General features: G+C 39.4%; 1 protein-coding gene across 3 annotated transcripts in view; it reads left to right on the top strand.

Moving 5' to 3' along the window:
• LOC121905547 (F-actin-uncapping protein LRRC16A-like) overlaps positions 1-15988 on the top strand; it is a 73185-nt gene extending 57197 nt beyond the window's left edge. Inside the window, exons 21-38 of one of the 3 annotated variants that reach the window (XM_042423857.1) lie at positions 1991-2163; positions 2713-2781; positions 4606-4699; positions 4896-4994; positions 5478-5606; positions 5773-5904; positions 6152-6327; positions 6493-6580; positions 6819-6959; positions 8376-8442; positions 8662-8888; positions 9066-9175; positions 9373-9642; positions 9739-9949; positions 12381-12417; positions 12755-12952; positions 13188-13337; positions 15492-15988. In XM_042423857.1, the coding sequence (XP_042279791.1) occupies positions 1991-2163; positions 2713-2781; positions 4606-4699; positions 4896-4994; positions 5478-5606; positions 5773-5904; positions 6152-6327; positions 6493-6580; positions 6819-6959; positions 8376-8442; positions 8662-8888; positions 9066-9175; positions 9373-9642; positions 9739-9949; positions 12381-12417; positions 12755-12952; positions 13188-13337; positions 15492-15670 (2550 nt within the window). In that variant the 3' untranslated portion in view covers positions 15671-15988. Of the gene's footprint in view, positions 1-1990; positions 2164-2712; positions 2782-4605; positions 4700-4895; positions 4995-5477; positions 5607-5772; positions 5905-6151; positions 6328-6492; positions 6581-6818; positions 6960-8375; positions 8443-8661; positions 8889-9065; positions 9176-9372; positions 9643-9738; positions 9950-12380; positions 12418-12679; positions 12953-13187; positions 13338-15491 lie in introns of all 3 variants that reach the window. The other 2 variants (XM_042423856.1, XM_042423855.1) reach the window with 2 other exon arrangements.
• The last annotated feature ends 699 nt before the right edge of the window (positions 15989-16687 follow it).

Raw genomic sequence — 16687 nt, 5'->3', positions numbered from 1 at the left:
GTTATAGGCGTGCTGCTTCTGCTTTTCTGATATTTTTAGGCAGAGTTTTTAATTCTTGTGTAGGTGTAAGAAACAGTGCAGGAACCCAGTGATAGGGATCTTGTTCCTTCTTTACAGCACTGAAGACATAATTAGCTACTGTGGCTACTGGTGCATAAACTTGTATCTATTTAAATTTGCATGTTTAATGTCTGCTCCGTGGCCCACAGGAGCACATGCAGGCAGTAAATAATTCTCTCTGCATCCTCAGACAAGACATAAAAAAGTAATTTTCTGCCTTTATAACCATGTTGATATTATTGCTCATCACCACACACACGCACTCACCACCACACATGCATTGCTGCCCAAAATAATCTATTTATAAAATACAGCTCTTTATCACCCCCCTTCAAAAACAAAAGCTTAAACGAAGAGGGAAATACTTGTTACTATCACAATTCACATAACATTCATTACTTTGTTTCCTCTCCTCTGTTTATGTCACGCACAAAACCTACACAGATAAACAGATGATCACTGGATTTAATCTCTTGACTTGTTTTTTTTTTTCTTTTTCATCAGTTGCTGAGCTATAAAACCACTGGGCTAACAGTGTTTCTTGCATTGCTGTGTGCATTTGCATCCATGTGTAGTCACAGAGCACCACATATACCGTACCTTCACACTGCTTTAATCTATGTTGAGATGAGAGGCTCCTATTCGGAAAAATGAATTCTGTGCTGTTAAAAATGCTACACAGTTATTATTTTCTTAGAGTGATTTCTAATTTTTACTGAGCATGAAGTGTCTAATCGCTGTAATGCCTACAAAAAGCTAACACAAAAAGGAAACATGTATGTCAGACAGTGAAGACAGTTATTGAAGGCAGATCAGAAGTCTCCAGCTGTGTAGATGACACGCATGTCAGCAGCAGCTCAACACTGGTGAACAGACGGGCTGTGCTGGAGATTTGTAAAACCTCGTATCGCTCTCTCATCATAAGGAAATCCACTTGATCCAGTGCTGAATGTTTTATTTTGCCTCGTGAGCTGTGGAAGATAATATCTCTGACATTTTAGAGCGGTCTCTTGCAATTTGCCTAAAATATTCTTACAGTCCACTTAATCCTCTGATAAACCTCAGATAAATGTTTAATTGAAGTTTGCCCTTTTGAGACACCAGCCCCTCCGGGAATTTTTTTTTATAATTACTGGTATATTTGTGAGAGTTAGGACAATCCATTTTGAAAATTCAGATTTTTACTGTAGGAAAGCTTCTATAAACCAGGTAATGACAATGGCTTAGTTATCTACTTATTGTAGTCAGCAAGTGAATCCTTGCAGCTTATGAATGTAATGTTGTTGTAGTTTACAGGGATTTTAAGAAACTTTAGAGACTTTTCTAATGGTGTCAGAGTTGCTGTGAGGTCTGACTGTCATGGGCAACTGTACACTTTCTCAAGGGAAGTGCCAAAGATCACAGGGTGGGAAAAGAGAACAAACAGAGTCAGCATTAAAATAAATAAAAAAGAAGACACAAGGGAACCAAATGTCCATGGACAGTGAATAAATTCAAGGACACTTTGACAGGAAAACAAGCTGCCAAAAGGAATATTAATGCTCTGAATGACATAAATTACAATAGCTTTTGTTAAAGTTGGCAGTGATTTACAACAAGGGCCAAAAAGACCCTTTCAAATGCTCACTGGTGGTGCCAAAGCTGAATACACACACACAACTGGAAGGCAGCTCATCAGTTCTGCCTGTATTATATAGTCTGCAGGTGGCAGATAAAACTAAAGACTGTCCAACTTTCCAATAACACTGCCAGAGACACACTAGATAGAACAGTCAGTCATAAGATTGTATTTTACCCTTTTATTTCTTATATGAGGTAATAATATATTTATATATGATAATGTTTTTCTTTCTCTTTCAACACCTTTCGCTTTTCTCCTCCTCCCACCCTATATGTACACTTTCTTCTCCCTCAATCCTTCCCTCCCCAGCCCCTCACCTCTCTGTCTCTAGCAGACTCCAGACTTAAGAGTGATCTGACCATCGTTCTGAACGCGCTCGGCAGCAACTCCTCTCTCACCAGACTTGACATCAGCGGTAATGCAATGGGGGACATGGGAGCAAAGATGCTGGCCAAGGCGCTGCAGATCAACTCCAAACTCAGGTGAGTAAATGCTTAGGGGTCACAGGCTAAGGTCTACTTATCCTACTGGCCCCCTTTGTAGCCCTGGATTTTAATTCATTTATGACGCCGCTATTAACAAGTTGACTTGCTACTGCACAGTAGATCCTAAGACTATAAGTAGTTCCAGCCTGTAAGGCAAAACAAGGCAGCTTTATTAGTACAGCACCCTTCAGACACAGAGGCAAGTCAAAGTGCTTTACATAAGGTGAAGAAATGCATTTGAACAACATTTAAAAACACAATGAAGCTACATAAATGCAACTAAAATAAGATAAAAATTAGATAAAATTAAGTAAAATACACATAGACAAAAATAATAACAGACCAGAATTACAGTTATGGTGCAGTCACATATATTTAAGTTGCCTGATATTGTGTGGTCACAAAGCTTCCCAACATGTAGCTTAAGATTAACGCCATTTGAACCTACGTGCAATTACATTGTAAGAAATTAAATTATCTTCTGTAACTGCACCTTTCTGTTAAAAAACTATTGTTATATAGCACAGTGTGTGCTTCTCTGTGCAGGACTGTGATCTGGGATAAGAACAACACCAGCCCTCAGGGTCTACAGGACGTAGCAGCTGCTCTAGAGAAGTAAGTAGCTTTATCTGCATATGTGTACAAATTCATACATTGATATGAGACCATGCTGATGTATTACAGCTCTAAATGTTGAAATCCTGTGATTGTAACAGTGCACTTCTGTACCTTTATTCTAACGGTATACATACATTGTGCTACATGAAAACTGCTGAGGGGATGGATGTGTGGTTAGGTGTTGCAGCCTGGATGTCACTTTGCTTTGTGCTGAGCGGGAGGAAACCTGGAGGTGTGTTTAGACAGGAAGAGTGGGAGAGGGGATGAGAGAAAGGAATCCAGACAAGCAAGAAAGTGACAAACAGAATACAACAACAAAGACACAACAGCAGAAGAAGAGATGCTGAGGAAGGAAAAGTGAGAGAACAGATTAAGAGAGACAAAATTGAGAGAGAATAAATCAGGTTTTTGGCGACAGTTGCTTTTGTCTGTGGATTTGAATGTTCAATTTTCGACACATGTGAGATGACATGTGCATCTAACTAAATTTGCTTCTGGGACACATCTGTACATCCACGTCTCTCTCCTCTCCCATCTTTTCTCTCTGTTTATCATATTCTCCCGGCAGCACATTTCCCCATTTCCTCTCTGAGTCTCTGTATTGCATTATTGAAATGACAGTTTTCATTTTCTTCTGGCTCCTGTTCTCTATTCTGTTCAGCAGTACAGCTCTGTGTGCCTGTGTATATTTTTCTGCCCTTCAGTCAATTTCCTCATGTCTCTTGTGTTCTATTTTGTCATAAAATCTTTCATAATGCTTGACATTATATTCCTCAAAGGTTTCCCCAGACTTTCAGCACTGCTAAATAATATGTGCAAGTCGACATTTTCAAGTGAATATAGACAGTGTATATTTTTCAAAGTCTGCTACATTCACCAACATCTAAAGCTATAGTATGAATGGTTTTCAACCATTACAGACATACTGTACATTTCAAGGACATACATTTAAAGCTTGGTAGTGTAAATAAAAGCATATATGATAAGGACAGCACAAATATGATGTGGCAGCATCGAACTCTGAGTTTGTTCCATGTGCTTGCAATTGGATCAGTAGAGAAAAGGGTTCATATAAAATGCCGCATATTTCTATTTTCACTTTATTTGCCTCTCTTGCTTTTCCTTTGCCACCAAATGCCCTCTATTTTATTTTATCTGCTTTTCTCTCTATTTTTCTTTTTCTATTAATCCCGTCTCCTTCCATCCCCTCCTTTCCGCCATCATGATATGAATATTAATGCTATGTGGTGACCCCTATTTCATGATCAATAACCTCTCTAATGGTGCCAATTCATGGCTCTGTAATGGACCAGTGTGAGAGCAGCTGAGGTGCCAAGCCACATCTAGTGCTATCTCAACCTTGTTACCACAAATGCACACACACACACACACACACACACACACACACACACACACACACACTCTCTCTCTCTTACTCTCTCTCTCTCTCTCTGTCTCTCTCTCTCTCAGACACACACAGCAATCAAGGGTTCATTTAACTACATTTCCTGGAAATTAAATTAAGCCACAGATATTGACATCTTAAATTATAAATGAATATATCAAGAAACACCACAAATGGATGCATTTCACTATATGTTTTCATATTACAATGAGTAAAATTACAAACCCTGAACAGTGCATTGTATTGTATTATGCTATATGTGTGTATTCAAATGCATCATTTTCCTTCATGTTTATACAAATAGAGTGTTTGCCTCTATTTCTGCACACCTCTACACCCACATCTGTGTATTTTCCCCCTCCCTCTATAATGTGAACTAAGTGCTGAATAATATCCTCTGGCTGTGTGTCTGTTAGGAACTTCACTATTCGTTTCATGCCCATCCCCATCATTGATGCCTCCCAGGCTCTGAAGGCCAGCCCTGAGAAAACAGAGGACGCCTTGCTAAAGGTATGCTAACAATTCCCATCAGGCCTCCATCTGTCTCGCAAAAGTGGTACTAGGTTTTCATATTGTATAAAAGGCTGGAAACTAATGGTGGTTAAAACTTCAGGGAGAATCCAATTGAATAAATTGACTAACAAAGTTATACATCACTTTCCCTTTGGTTTATTATCATGACATCATCTTTGTGTTTCCTCCACAGATTGAAAATTATCTGTACAGGAACCACGAAACCAGGAAATACCTACAGGAACAGGCCTATCGGCTTCAACAAGGCATTGTAACCACAACTACACAGCAGGTGTGTAAACAAACTGAGACACACACAAACACAATTATTACAGACCTCATATGCACTGTAATCTTTGACCACAACTAAGCTACAATTGTTGAAGTGCCATTTAATACCTAGAAAGAAATCTTTTTTTAAAGCTCATTGCACTCTCTCCGCACTTTGGTATTTCTGTCGAATTTCATCAACATTATGTGTAGACAAAGCTAATTTTCTTTGACCAGTGTATTTAATAAATATAGTTATGTAGAAATTAGTGTTTAATCAGTTGGTCTACCTCCACAGTGTCACACAAATAGAAGTGAGGTGAAAGTAGCTACTAGTTGTTGTCGGATGTAATATTTTCTATATATATATGTATTAATTTAATACAACATAATGAACCCAAGAGTATCTGTGTGTCCAGTGATGCTAACTTTTGTCATAAAAACACACTAAGCCTTTGACATCTCACATACAGATTTTTATGTCTTCTTGTTCTTTGTTTTCTAGATGATTGACAGGATTTGTGTGAAGGTGCAGGACCACCTGAACTCTCTGAGGAACTCAGAGACAGATGCCATTGTGGAAGACGTCAGATCAGCAGAAAGCCTCATCAAAGATGCTAGGAACTCTAAAACGGTGAGGATATACATGTTTTATGAAAGAGCACATTTGAAGATTTGTTTTCTAGCACTTTTTAAATCTTATTTAAAAAACAAAAACATATGAAAAGACATCTTTATATGCTCTTGTTTTCTCTCCCTCACTCTCCTTTCTCCCTGTCCTCCTCTCTGTGTCTTCACAGCTGCTCCCTAACCTCTACCACCTAGGATCTGCTTCCCGAGAGGAGGTGAACAGCTCCTCAGTGGGACCAATTCAGGAGAAACTGGAGTCTATGGCTGGGGAGGTGACTACTGTCATGGACCAACAACTGCAGGTAGGGTTATAACTTTTAATAAAGAGATGATAGAAAGATGCTCTCTTAAACTATGAATTGTAGCCAGCAAAGACTTGGAATGTAGTTTTTACTGCAGATGTGGAACATATCATATCATCATATATATTTGTAGTTTTCATGGTTTGTTTTTAATGAATAGAAGAAAAAATGCACTGTAATTGTTGATGGATTATTAGTCTGCACACACTTGCATATCCACCTACACCCTTTTCTTCACTCCTTCCAGACACTGTTGGAGTCCATGATGGATGCAGCAGAGTCTCTGTGTCCCCATGTGATGAAGAGGAGTAATCTACGCTCAGATCTGGTGAAAGCCAGCTCAGCCAAAATGGTCGTACCCAAGAGCTTTGTCACTAAAACCCTCCTGGAGCAGTCTGGCGTTGATATTATCAACAAGATCAGGTGTGTGTGTGTGTGTGTGTGTGTGTTTGTGGTGAGGATGAGGGCTGTACATGTAACTGAGATATCTCTGTGGTTATGTTTGGATCTCTTTGTACTTATCTTGTATCTCCTCTCAAAGTCTTATGTCACCCTCTGACCCTAATTGTCTTCCTCTCTGCGTGTCAGTGAGGTGAAGCTGAGTCTAGCGTCCTTCCTGTCCGATCGCATTGTCGATGAGATTTTGGAAGCTCTTTCCACTTCACAACACACACTGGTAAGACTGCAATCAATCAGAGCTTTAAACTGACTCAGTCCTTACAGTGGTTCATTCACAATGACTCACAGAAAGCAAAGCATTATGTTGATTTAGGATCACAGTTTAGAGTTAATCTCTGTGTCCCTCTTGTCTTCCACTCTTAACCTCTTCCTTTTAAATCTCCATTATTCTCACCCCATGTTACTTCATCCCTCCTCTCCACATCACCTTTGCTCTGTTTCCTCTCCTCTCTCAGGCAGACCATCTGGTGCGGCGAGGTCGCCCCTTGGTGCAGCAGGAGTCGGTGGATTTGGACGTTCCAGAGGAGAAGATTCCTAAAAGGGCATCAACTGAGATCCTGGAGGCTGAGAGGCTGGAAGATCTGGAGACATGCATGGTAGGTTTGAGGACTGAGATGGTTAAGGGATAAGTTTGTGAGAGTGTGTGCTGCATACTTGGAAAGTCGATTGGGGAAGGTTTAGACTTTGTAGTATTCTTATTTGTGAAGATTTTGATTCATAAACCGATCCTCTTATTTTTTTAATCTGGCAGGATTCAGATTAAAGTGAATCGTGTTGTAAATTAAGGCTGCAGTCAGCAGGAAGCTGCATGTTCTTATGTCTGTGTCCCTCTCTGTTCCTCTGGTCTCTTACTAAATAGATGTGCTGTTCCCTCTTTTCATCTTCGATCCCTCTGTGTTCTATCTACCATTATCGTGTTTTACATAAAAGGTGCTTTCCGGGATCATGGCTGTCTCCCTCATTTTTCCTGTTTTTGCCTTCATCAGGCCTTACTGTGTGTTGTCTTTCTTTCTCTTCAATCTTCTTTTCCTCTCTTCCTCCTTCTCTTTCCACCTTTGCTCCATGGAGACTCTGTGCTGCACCAGTGTAAGTAATTCTGGACTGTCCTTCCACACTCTCCTTTCTGTCTACTTTCTTTTTGTCTTACTGTTCTTCCCCTTGTCTGTCTCACTGTAGCTGCCTGCTATACTGTCCTCTGTAATGTTTTCTACAGTAAAAATAGCCTCCTGTATTTGGGTATTTGATCCCAATGGTAGAAAAACTACAGTATGAGTATAGTAGGGCATATATATTATCTATCATATCCTTACCCACTCTCTGAATTATATTTTACACTGTTGAATGCTGATGACTGAAAACTTACATTTTTCTTTATGCATCCAGCCACATTCCACTGCTCCTCTCATCAATGCACTCAATGTCTGTCATCACCACCTTGTAAATGTGGACAAATAAATATGCAACATGTGTTAGGTTGCTACTGTCACCAATGTGCAGTATGAAGACAGTAGAAATATGTGTATGTCTCTTTATAACCCAAACAGCTTTCCTAATTCTCTCACTTTACATTTTAGGAACTTGGATTTTTTAACTTAAGAACGTAAGAATTAGATCAAGAGGTCCGTTATTCTAGTTAATACTGCCATCTTGGCAGTTTATACATCTTACTCATGAAGTTTGAATGTGGACATATGATCTCAATGCCATCCTTCCTGAAACCTCTGAAAATGTATCTTTTATATATACGCATTACAATAAATATATATACTGTATGTGATAGGGATATCAATAATAACCTCTACAGATTTGTTAATACTTATATCTTGATAAAATAAACTGATGTTTGGTTTTGCCAACAATAATATGTGCAGTCCTGTTCACTCAGGATATTTTCTTTCTGTTTGCGCACACACACACACACACACACACAAACACACACACACACACAAGAACAAACATGGATTATCAAACTTAAAGCACAAATTTGATCTGATTATCTGCTTCTCTTTCAGATGACTCCAAAATCCAAGAGGAAAAGCATCCACAGCAGAATGCTGCGGCCAGTGTCTCGTGCCTTTGGTAAGAGATTATCACATTTTGTATGACATTAAGCTGTTTTAGTACTACCACTTTGTACTATAAGAGGTTTACTAAATGGGTTAAGGTGGCATGCTTAATTATTCTGTATTTGGTTTTTCAAGTAATTCCTTAATATTTACTGAAAGGTGAGAGTACACCTAAACATTCAACATATACAGTATCCAGTTACAAACTTTTTAATGACTGCCCAACCAACAGAGATGGAGTTTGACCTGGACAAAGCCCTGGAAAACGTGCCTGTTCATGTGGAGGACACACCAGCTTCATCTCAAACTCCACCTACTCCATCTCAGGCCTTGCCAAAACTGGAGAAACGCCTGCCAGGTGTGATGGTGGAGCTGCCATCTGAGGAGGAAAAAAAGCTGCAGCACTTCACTAAACTAAGACCTCGGAGGAACAAGAAAACACAGTCCAGCAAAGTACCTGTAAGTAAAGCTTAGCAGAAAAACACATTGTTTAAAGTTCAGTATGGCTAGCCAAAGACATTAGTAGCCCCTAAACAGGCACACTTAAATTAACTTGCAAGATACAATTCAAACAGAAGATTTACACTTTTGTTTTTTTACAAACATGGTGTCAGATTCTTCAACTTCTTCTTTCAGCAAATCAACAGTGCTCCATCTCAGGATGGAGAGCAGAACGGCCTCATGGGAAGGGTGGATGAAGGCGTGGATGAATTCTTCTCCAAAAAAGTCACCAAGATGGATTCCAAGTAAGGACTATACTGTATTTGATGATTTTTCCAGTGGAGACATTTTAAAGTGGGCTCTGGTGTTGAAATACATGTAATTATAATAATACATAATATTGAATGGTGTGAAAAGAAAACAATTTCAATCTTGTATTTATCACTCAGGTTTCATAAACATTGGTCCTTCTGAACATTTATCTGTCTGTTTCTCCTCTCAGACGTCTGAAGAGTTCAGAGTCTCAGGATGGAGAGAAGAAGAAGAGTAAAGGAGGATTCCTCAACCTCATCAAACGTTCTTCTAAATCTGACAAATCTGACAAATCTGATAAATCGGACAAATCAGATAAGTCAGAGAAAAACCAGGTGTCCAATCCATCCTCGGGTACATCCTCTGCCTCTGTAGGCTCAGCGCCACCTTCCACCATCCCTGAGGAGCCCTCCTCACCAAAGGTGGCAGTAAAGAGCCCAGCACCTGAGCTGAAGTCCAGGTATAACCGAACAAACTTTGTGCTGTTCTTTTTCTTACGTGCCTTCAGATTTAAAACGGTAAAATTACCCATCAATCATTGCTATCTCCTCTGCAGAGATGCCTCTAGTCGCTCGCAGCCTGCAGACTACAGCAGCAGCTCAGATCGGTCGGAGGAGGTGAGGACGCCGGACTCCATAGACGAGCCATGGGAGGCTTCAGACGGCAGGGGCAGCCCCCAGGGCGGCAGGCGGTACCCAGGTGTGCAGATGATGGGCAGCGGCCTACTGGCAGAGATGAAGGCCAAGCAGGAGAGGAGAGCGTATAAGGTGAGGTGATGTAGTTTGAGCAGAAAACACTGGGGTCACAGGAAAGAAGGCAAAGAAAGGAAGAGAGATGGCAGAAGACAACATGTGCCAAAAAGATTTGAACCCTCAGGGGAAAGACAAGATAATAATGCAGACTGCCTACTTGGTTGTAAATATATCCTGCACCAGCAAAATTTGTGTTGGGTCCTAATTTGCAAGACATTTTTCCAAACTTACAAAGTTAGCTTGACATTCTTGACCTTGAAAACGGCAGTTGACAAAACAATCTCAACTTAAGGTCCACTTACTACCTTCTTTTGTAGCTTTTGACCATTTTACATCAACTTTTAGGTCAATATGGACGAAAAGGCCTCAATGTTATCAAAATCATGGGAAGTTTTAACATCTGCAATTTGATGGCAATGATGGAATGGCAACTGAGCAAACTCAGTCTGCTGATGAGGACTATGTGATTTGGTCAAAAGCTCCAGAACTAGCAAGAGGATCTTGAGTTGAGATTGTTTTATTGGTAAGACACTTGTTTTCATATGAAAAAACAAAGCAAAAATAAATACAGTAAACATGCCACAAAAGAAGACCGAAAAAGAATGTGACAATAGTGAAATACAATAAAATAGAAAATGATTATTGTAATATGTTAAAATTGAGATAATAAACGGTCTTAAACTCAGTAATTGCATTTTAGGCAAGAGTTTGCAAAGTTCAGTGGTACCCAGGGTCAGACTGGGACAGAAAAACAAAGACTTGCTGCTGCTGCTGCTGGGCCAACAACGTATCTCTCTCACTCTTGTTTTTATATAATGGGCTGCTCAAGCGGCCCACATAGCAGCCGGCCCACCAGGATTTTCCCGGTACTCACGCTGGCACATCGAGATTTCCATCTGTATATCTGAGACTTTGGAAAAAGGACGCTTTAATAAAAGGAAGATATTAACTCCACTATGTAAGCCACATTCAAGCTATTAATAATAATCAAGACAATCTCATCTTAAAATCTATTCTTAAAAAGATTTTTCCACATCAAAAACAGAAATTTTCTTTTTTAACATATTTATATTAATTGATTAATTGTCAAAAACTATGTGACAGATTTCCCAAGACAACGCAAAGATTCATTACAAAATAAAGTTTCCTCAGTAGTCGTACAACATTACTGAGATAAGTGGTGAGATACTGAGAGATCCTATTCAAATAAAGACACATTCAATATTGTTGTGGTGACAAAGAGCTATAGGTGGTCAGTTTCCACTTGTCACAGCTGTTTTGTTCAACATTCCACTAACTGAATTCCAGCTGGGAGGACATGCAAAATGAGAGGCATCTGCAGCGTGCCCACATGGCAGAGAGTGTGTTTGTATGAAGCAGAGTGTGTGTATCTTCAGGCTAGTCATAGCACCTGGCAACATGCTGATTTAAAAAAAAAAAAAACTCTTCTCAACCAGACAATGCAGTGAAAGGAGGAGGAGGGAGTGGTAAAGATGGAAACATGAACAGCAAATGGACTGAATGAAAATAAGAAAGAAGACTGATATGCAAATTTCATAAATAAATATGACATAAATGTCTTGGGATTTCACCTACTTTAAATTCCTAAATTCCAAATGTGTTCTCAGTTCGCACATCTTCTTTGCTCTCTCCTTTTCCACTTTTAATTGTTTATTTCCTAAAAAGCATAAAACAATAGAAAGAGCATTTACAATTTGGTCTTTACAATTAGTGTGATTCAAGGGAAAGCATTTAAGTGAGATAACGTGTATCTTTAAAATGTGAGTTGGTCTTGGCACCTGGGTGTGTGTGTTCACTCGATGTATAATTGGTCTCTAAGTCACTGCACTGCAAACTGTCTGTGTGTGTGTGTGTGTGTGTGCAGTAAGAGGTTTACAGGGCTTGTGGCAGGTTTTTTTCTGACCTTGTACGGTATCAGTGGCACTAAAGCTTCTCGAGCCATCTGCTTGTTCTGGCTGGCATCCAACTGTGTATGTGTGTGTGTTTGTGTGTACATGTGCATGTATGTGTGTTTCTGTGTGTGCAGGTAAAATGGAGAGAGCTACTCAGGATGCAGGTCATCAGTAATACAGAGCTTGGGTGTGCAAGCTGTACCCACAACATTTTCTAATACAAAAGCGCCCCCTTCTGTTAAAATGCAGAATCAAACCCCACACCTCTAAAATCTCTTGTCAGGTTAAAAAATTGAAAGCAAAAACAATTTTGTCTAAGAAACAAAAAGTAATGGTTATTTTTACGTTATGTTCAGATTAGCAGCAATGTATCAACACTGTTTTTAAGTTATTTAAATGCAAAATTGACTGTAAAGTACCAATAGGGATAATGTTAATATTTTGTTAAGTGTTTAAACAAGCATTATTTTTACACTAAAGTATATCCTGGAGGTTAAAAGTGATGGAGCATTTTGTCCTTATGTCTCTTCCAGTCTTCCAGCCCCGACAGACCTGACAGTAATGCAACAGGTGAGTTGTTAAGATTTATTTGTGTTAATATACTCAATATTAAGTTCAAGTTAATTTTATCTCAATTAGTAGACTATTGAGATAAAATTAACTTGGGAAAAGAAAATTTAATCCAGTATTATCACCATATTCTTGGTTCATGCAGAACCAGTTCTTGCAGCTGGTCTTACTTTACGTTGGGATTACTTGTTCTTTCTCAGGCAGCTACTGAATAAACATAAATTAAATTATTATATGCATTTTTTTTTTTTTGGTGTGGCAGCAGCCAAGCCCCAGCCCACCACTCCAGAAAGTAGGTCTCCCAGTGGCTCCATCAATAAACCTGACCCTCCGACAGGTTCTCCAGAGAAGACCCCACCTCGTGGTGAGACCAAACCTGAACCGGCCCCTCGTCTCAGGGCTACGTCCTCTTCGAATTCTCCCGGGGGACCAGTAAGTCCCAAACCGCCAGTGCCACAGGGAGCGAAGCCTGCCCTGGCAGCCAGACCCACCCTCCCACAGAAGCCGAGGAACCCCAGTAGCAGCAGGAGCATAGGTACAGTCAAAGCCTCTTTAAGTTAAAGTTTAAATATGATTTCAAATTGAGCCGTTGAGAATTATACATGGACATTTTGTTTTCTCCAGAACTTGTTCTGACAATGTTAGATTTGTTAAAAGGAATATAGACAACTTTTAACACAGTAACCATATTTTGTCCTGCTTTGAGATTATATGGCAGACCGGACAGAATATTCGTTTTCAGCTTTTTTTCTTGATCATCTTTCTAATAGATGAGAGCTCAGATTCCCCCAGCAGTGGCAATGTGTCTCCTAAGGTCACAGTTCTCCCTCCCACGCTGAAGAGGGCGCTATCAGAGAAGGAGAAGGAGGGCCAGACCAGTCTGCATCCTGGAGGCTCTGCCAACAAAACCACTCAGGAAGGTGGGTCATAAAATCTGTCATCTGTCTGAGCTTGTATGAATCTTTGTTGAGCCTAATCTAATGATGCTGCGGTGGCAGTGTTGCTTATAAATAAATGGATTTTGAGCTGCAATGAAAGTGCAGATGAACAAAAATAAAATTCAGCACTTAATGTCTTCTTACTAATGCATGGCAGCTGGCTTTTTAAAAAAAATCTCTTTTGGCCACAGGTGTTAGATGGTAGATGTTTGATGTCACTGTCAGGATGTGACAGTTCCCATTGAGATTGACTTTTGTCTGTCTATGTGTCCATGTGCAACATGACAATAATCACGCTGATAGATTTGGGTCACAACTCTCGCTCAATCCCACTTCCTTAGCCTGGCAGCTCAGTGATTTTTGTGTGTGTGTGTCTTTTAAATGTACTGTTTTTAATTGTACAGTACAGACAACACTGCTTCTATATCATTTGAGATTTGATGATGTCTGGAACGCTGAACCTGACTCATTATTGCCACTTGATGAAGGGTTCAATAAAAAATAAAGACTGGGTTTTTGGGGTTTTTTTTGTCTGACAGCAATGTAAATATCACTACATATGCAAAGAAGTGTGTGCTTCAGATCATTCAACTTATGACAGTATAAGCCACAAGGTGGCAATATACACAAGAGAAGAGTCTACACGTTTTACAAATGCCTACAAAAGTTCTACAAAAACGTTCTGCTAAAATTTTCTACACGTAGTAGAAGATCAGCTCAATTGTCTACGTATGTATGTGATTTATACTGAACTGCAATGGTTTCTCAGATCCAGGGGTAAGTATCTGTCAGTTTCAAACATCATTTAAGCCCTGTCCCTTTCCTGTCTGGCTTTATTTTTATGCCTCCACGCTGGCGACAGCTGTGGCCAAAGGCATTATGTTTTCAAGTTGGCCGTCCATCCCATTTTCATGAACTCGATATCTCAGGAACACCTGGAGGGAATTTCATTACATCTGGCACAAATGTCCACTTGGACTCAAGGATGAACTGATTTAGAATTTGGTGGTCAAAGTTTAAGGTCACTGTGACCTTAAAAACACATTTTTGGCCATAACTCAAGAATTCATATGCTAATTATGACAAAGTTTCACAGTCTCTAAGTGAAGACAGATTGTTTCTCACTGGAAATTATTTACTGGAATCATACATGTCAATATAGTGATGACCTCCATTTTCCCAAAAAATACACTTAATACCTTTTATTAAATTCCTTCAAAGTCTTCACTACAAATATTATGAGTCTGGACAGACATTAATGTAAACTGCAACTTGACTGGTATACAACTGTGGGACGGTATTTCTAGTTCATTTAATGTGTCTATAAATCAACAGGATTAATTTAGTTATCCATGGCCAGATTCATGTATATTAATTTGTTTCATGTACACACTTATGTGAGTTGTAGCCTGTCCCAGTGTGCATAGGGCAGAAAATAGGGAAATATTCTAGATGGGCAGACCACCAGTCCATCACAGTGACAACAACAAGATTCACAACTTTGACCAATTTAGTTCTAAAATTTCCTGAATCGATATCATTTGGTTTATAGATAAAGGTTGGGTTCCTGTCATAGGTGGAAGTCAGAAAGAGAGGGCCAAGTGTTTCTCCCTAGCTCATTTAATTTTTGTTAAGGGTTGGTGTCCTATAAGTCTAAGTATCTAACTGTATTCATGTAGTTCTTTTTTCAGCAACAGTTTTCATCATGTTGGCCTTTTTCAAGCTGCTTCAGTCAGCAGGCTCCAAAGATATGAACACACTATTGGTATCACTTGGGAGTTACTTGCATGTGCCTTCCTTGTATAGTTTCAGATTAGCTACGACAGCTGGGTTTCTTCTCTTTGGATACTCAGTTCAGACATTTTCCTAAAACTGCACAGATGAGATAGGATTGCGGTGTTTCTTAGTAAGGGAAACATCATGCCCATTCATGTATGTATCTACATGTATTCCAACTGGCAAGACTGGTAACAAAAGATGACCCTACAGCAGCAACATACTTAAATTTACAGCAATATATATCAATAAATATGTCAAAATATTTATATTTCCTACCTCCCTTCACCTCTTATTTATCTTTCTAAGAAATTCCAACCCTTGCTGTTTTCTTCATCTTCTCTCCCTGTCTTTGTTCAGTGAAGGCAGCGTCTGTGTCAGACTCGGTTCAGCGACCCAGCCCTCTCCGCACAAACTCTGAGGATCATGGCCCCTTCAAGACCAAGGACCAATCTCCAAACCCAGACAAGGACAAAGCAGCGTGCAAGAAATCCACAGACTCTGGGGAGGAAGCAGACAAAGACTTTATTTTAATATGAGTAAGATGCATTCACTGCAAAAACCTGTTGACAAGCCTCACGTTTTCCTTTAGAAAAACACCTAAGGGGGAATATAATCAACATGTTTTCATTTCTATTAGAAGTTGTACCCGTAGGTCCTGTTTGACCGTAAAGTACAAATCATGTTTGGTTTGCAGAAAGACCTGCTGTAGTATCAGTTAAATACACGGTTTCCAATTAAATTTAATTTGAATATCTATGATGACATAGACATCACATCATGTCACCTAGTAAACCAAACTGTGCTATATTTCCTAAGAGCTTCCTTCTCATACAGTAAACAGTCTTTTCTCTAAATCTGGTATCAAGCTTGTTCCTACTCTTTGCTGTCAGGTGAGAATCTCATGTCTCCAAATGAATAAAACTTTTCAGGATTTGAGAAAATAGGTCACATGAATCTTGGGGTGATCCGGCTCATTCGGGCAATGAATAACGAAATCTGAAGAAGACCACTATAAAAGAGGCCACGATGCTTTCAGGAAACAGTAATATTTTGTGCAAGTGACTGTGGTTTCAAAGACTGAGAGAGGCTGTGAAACTATGAGTGTTAATCTGAAATCACTTTCTTTAACTAATAATCTAACATCTTGTTTCTATTTCTTGCAGTAGCTTGTCTCCCAGGGACCAAACACACATTAACAATACCACTATCACTGTACTGTACTTGAAGTCTAATATACACAACCAGGCCTGGACCAATGGCATTTTCTTTCCTTGAATATATTTGTATAGATTTTTCTAAATGATATTTTCAGTATGTGCAAGTTACTTTTCCTTTGTTTTCTCCGGACTTCAGAAGTTACTGAACTCATTATGCAATTCATCATTTTTACAGGAAACTACAGGTTCAGCTGAGAATCTCAGCACAAACAAAAATCAGAAATACACATTTCATGTAGCTTGCCTAAACAGTAAAACTGAGTTATTCAGCGGGGGGCAGACCAGACTCTTCACTGAAGGACTTTTTATTGCCAGACCAGCAGCATCAAGCAATCC

Source organism: Thunnus maccoyii, chromosome 10 (genome assembly GCF_910596095.1).
Source record: "Thunnus maccoyii chromosome 10, fThuMac1.1, whole genome shotgun sequence".
Classification (NCBI taxonomy): domain Eukaryota; kingdom Metazoa; phylum Chordata; class Actinopteri; order Scombriformes; family Scombridae; genus Thunnus; species Thunnus maccoyii.
The sequence above is the reverse complement of the archived record's forward strand: the minus strand, read 5'-3'. Positions and strand labels throughout refer to the sequence as shown.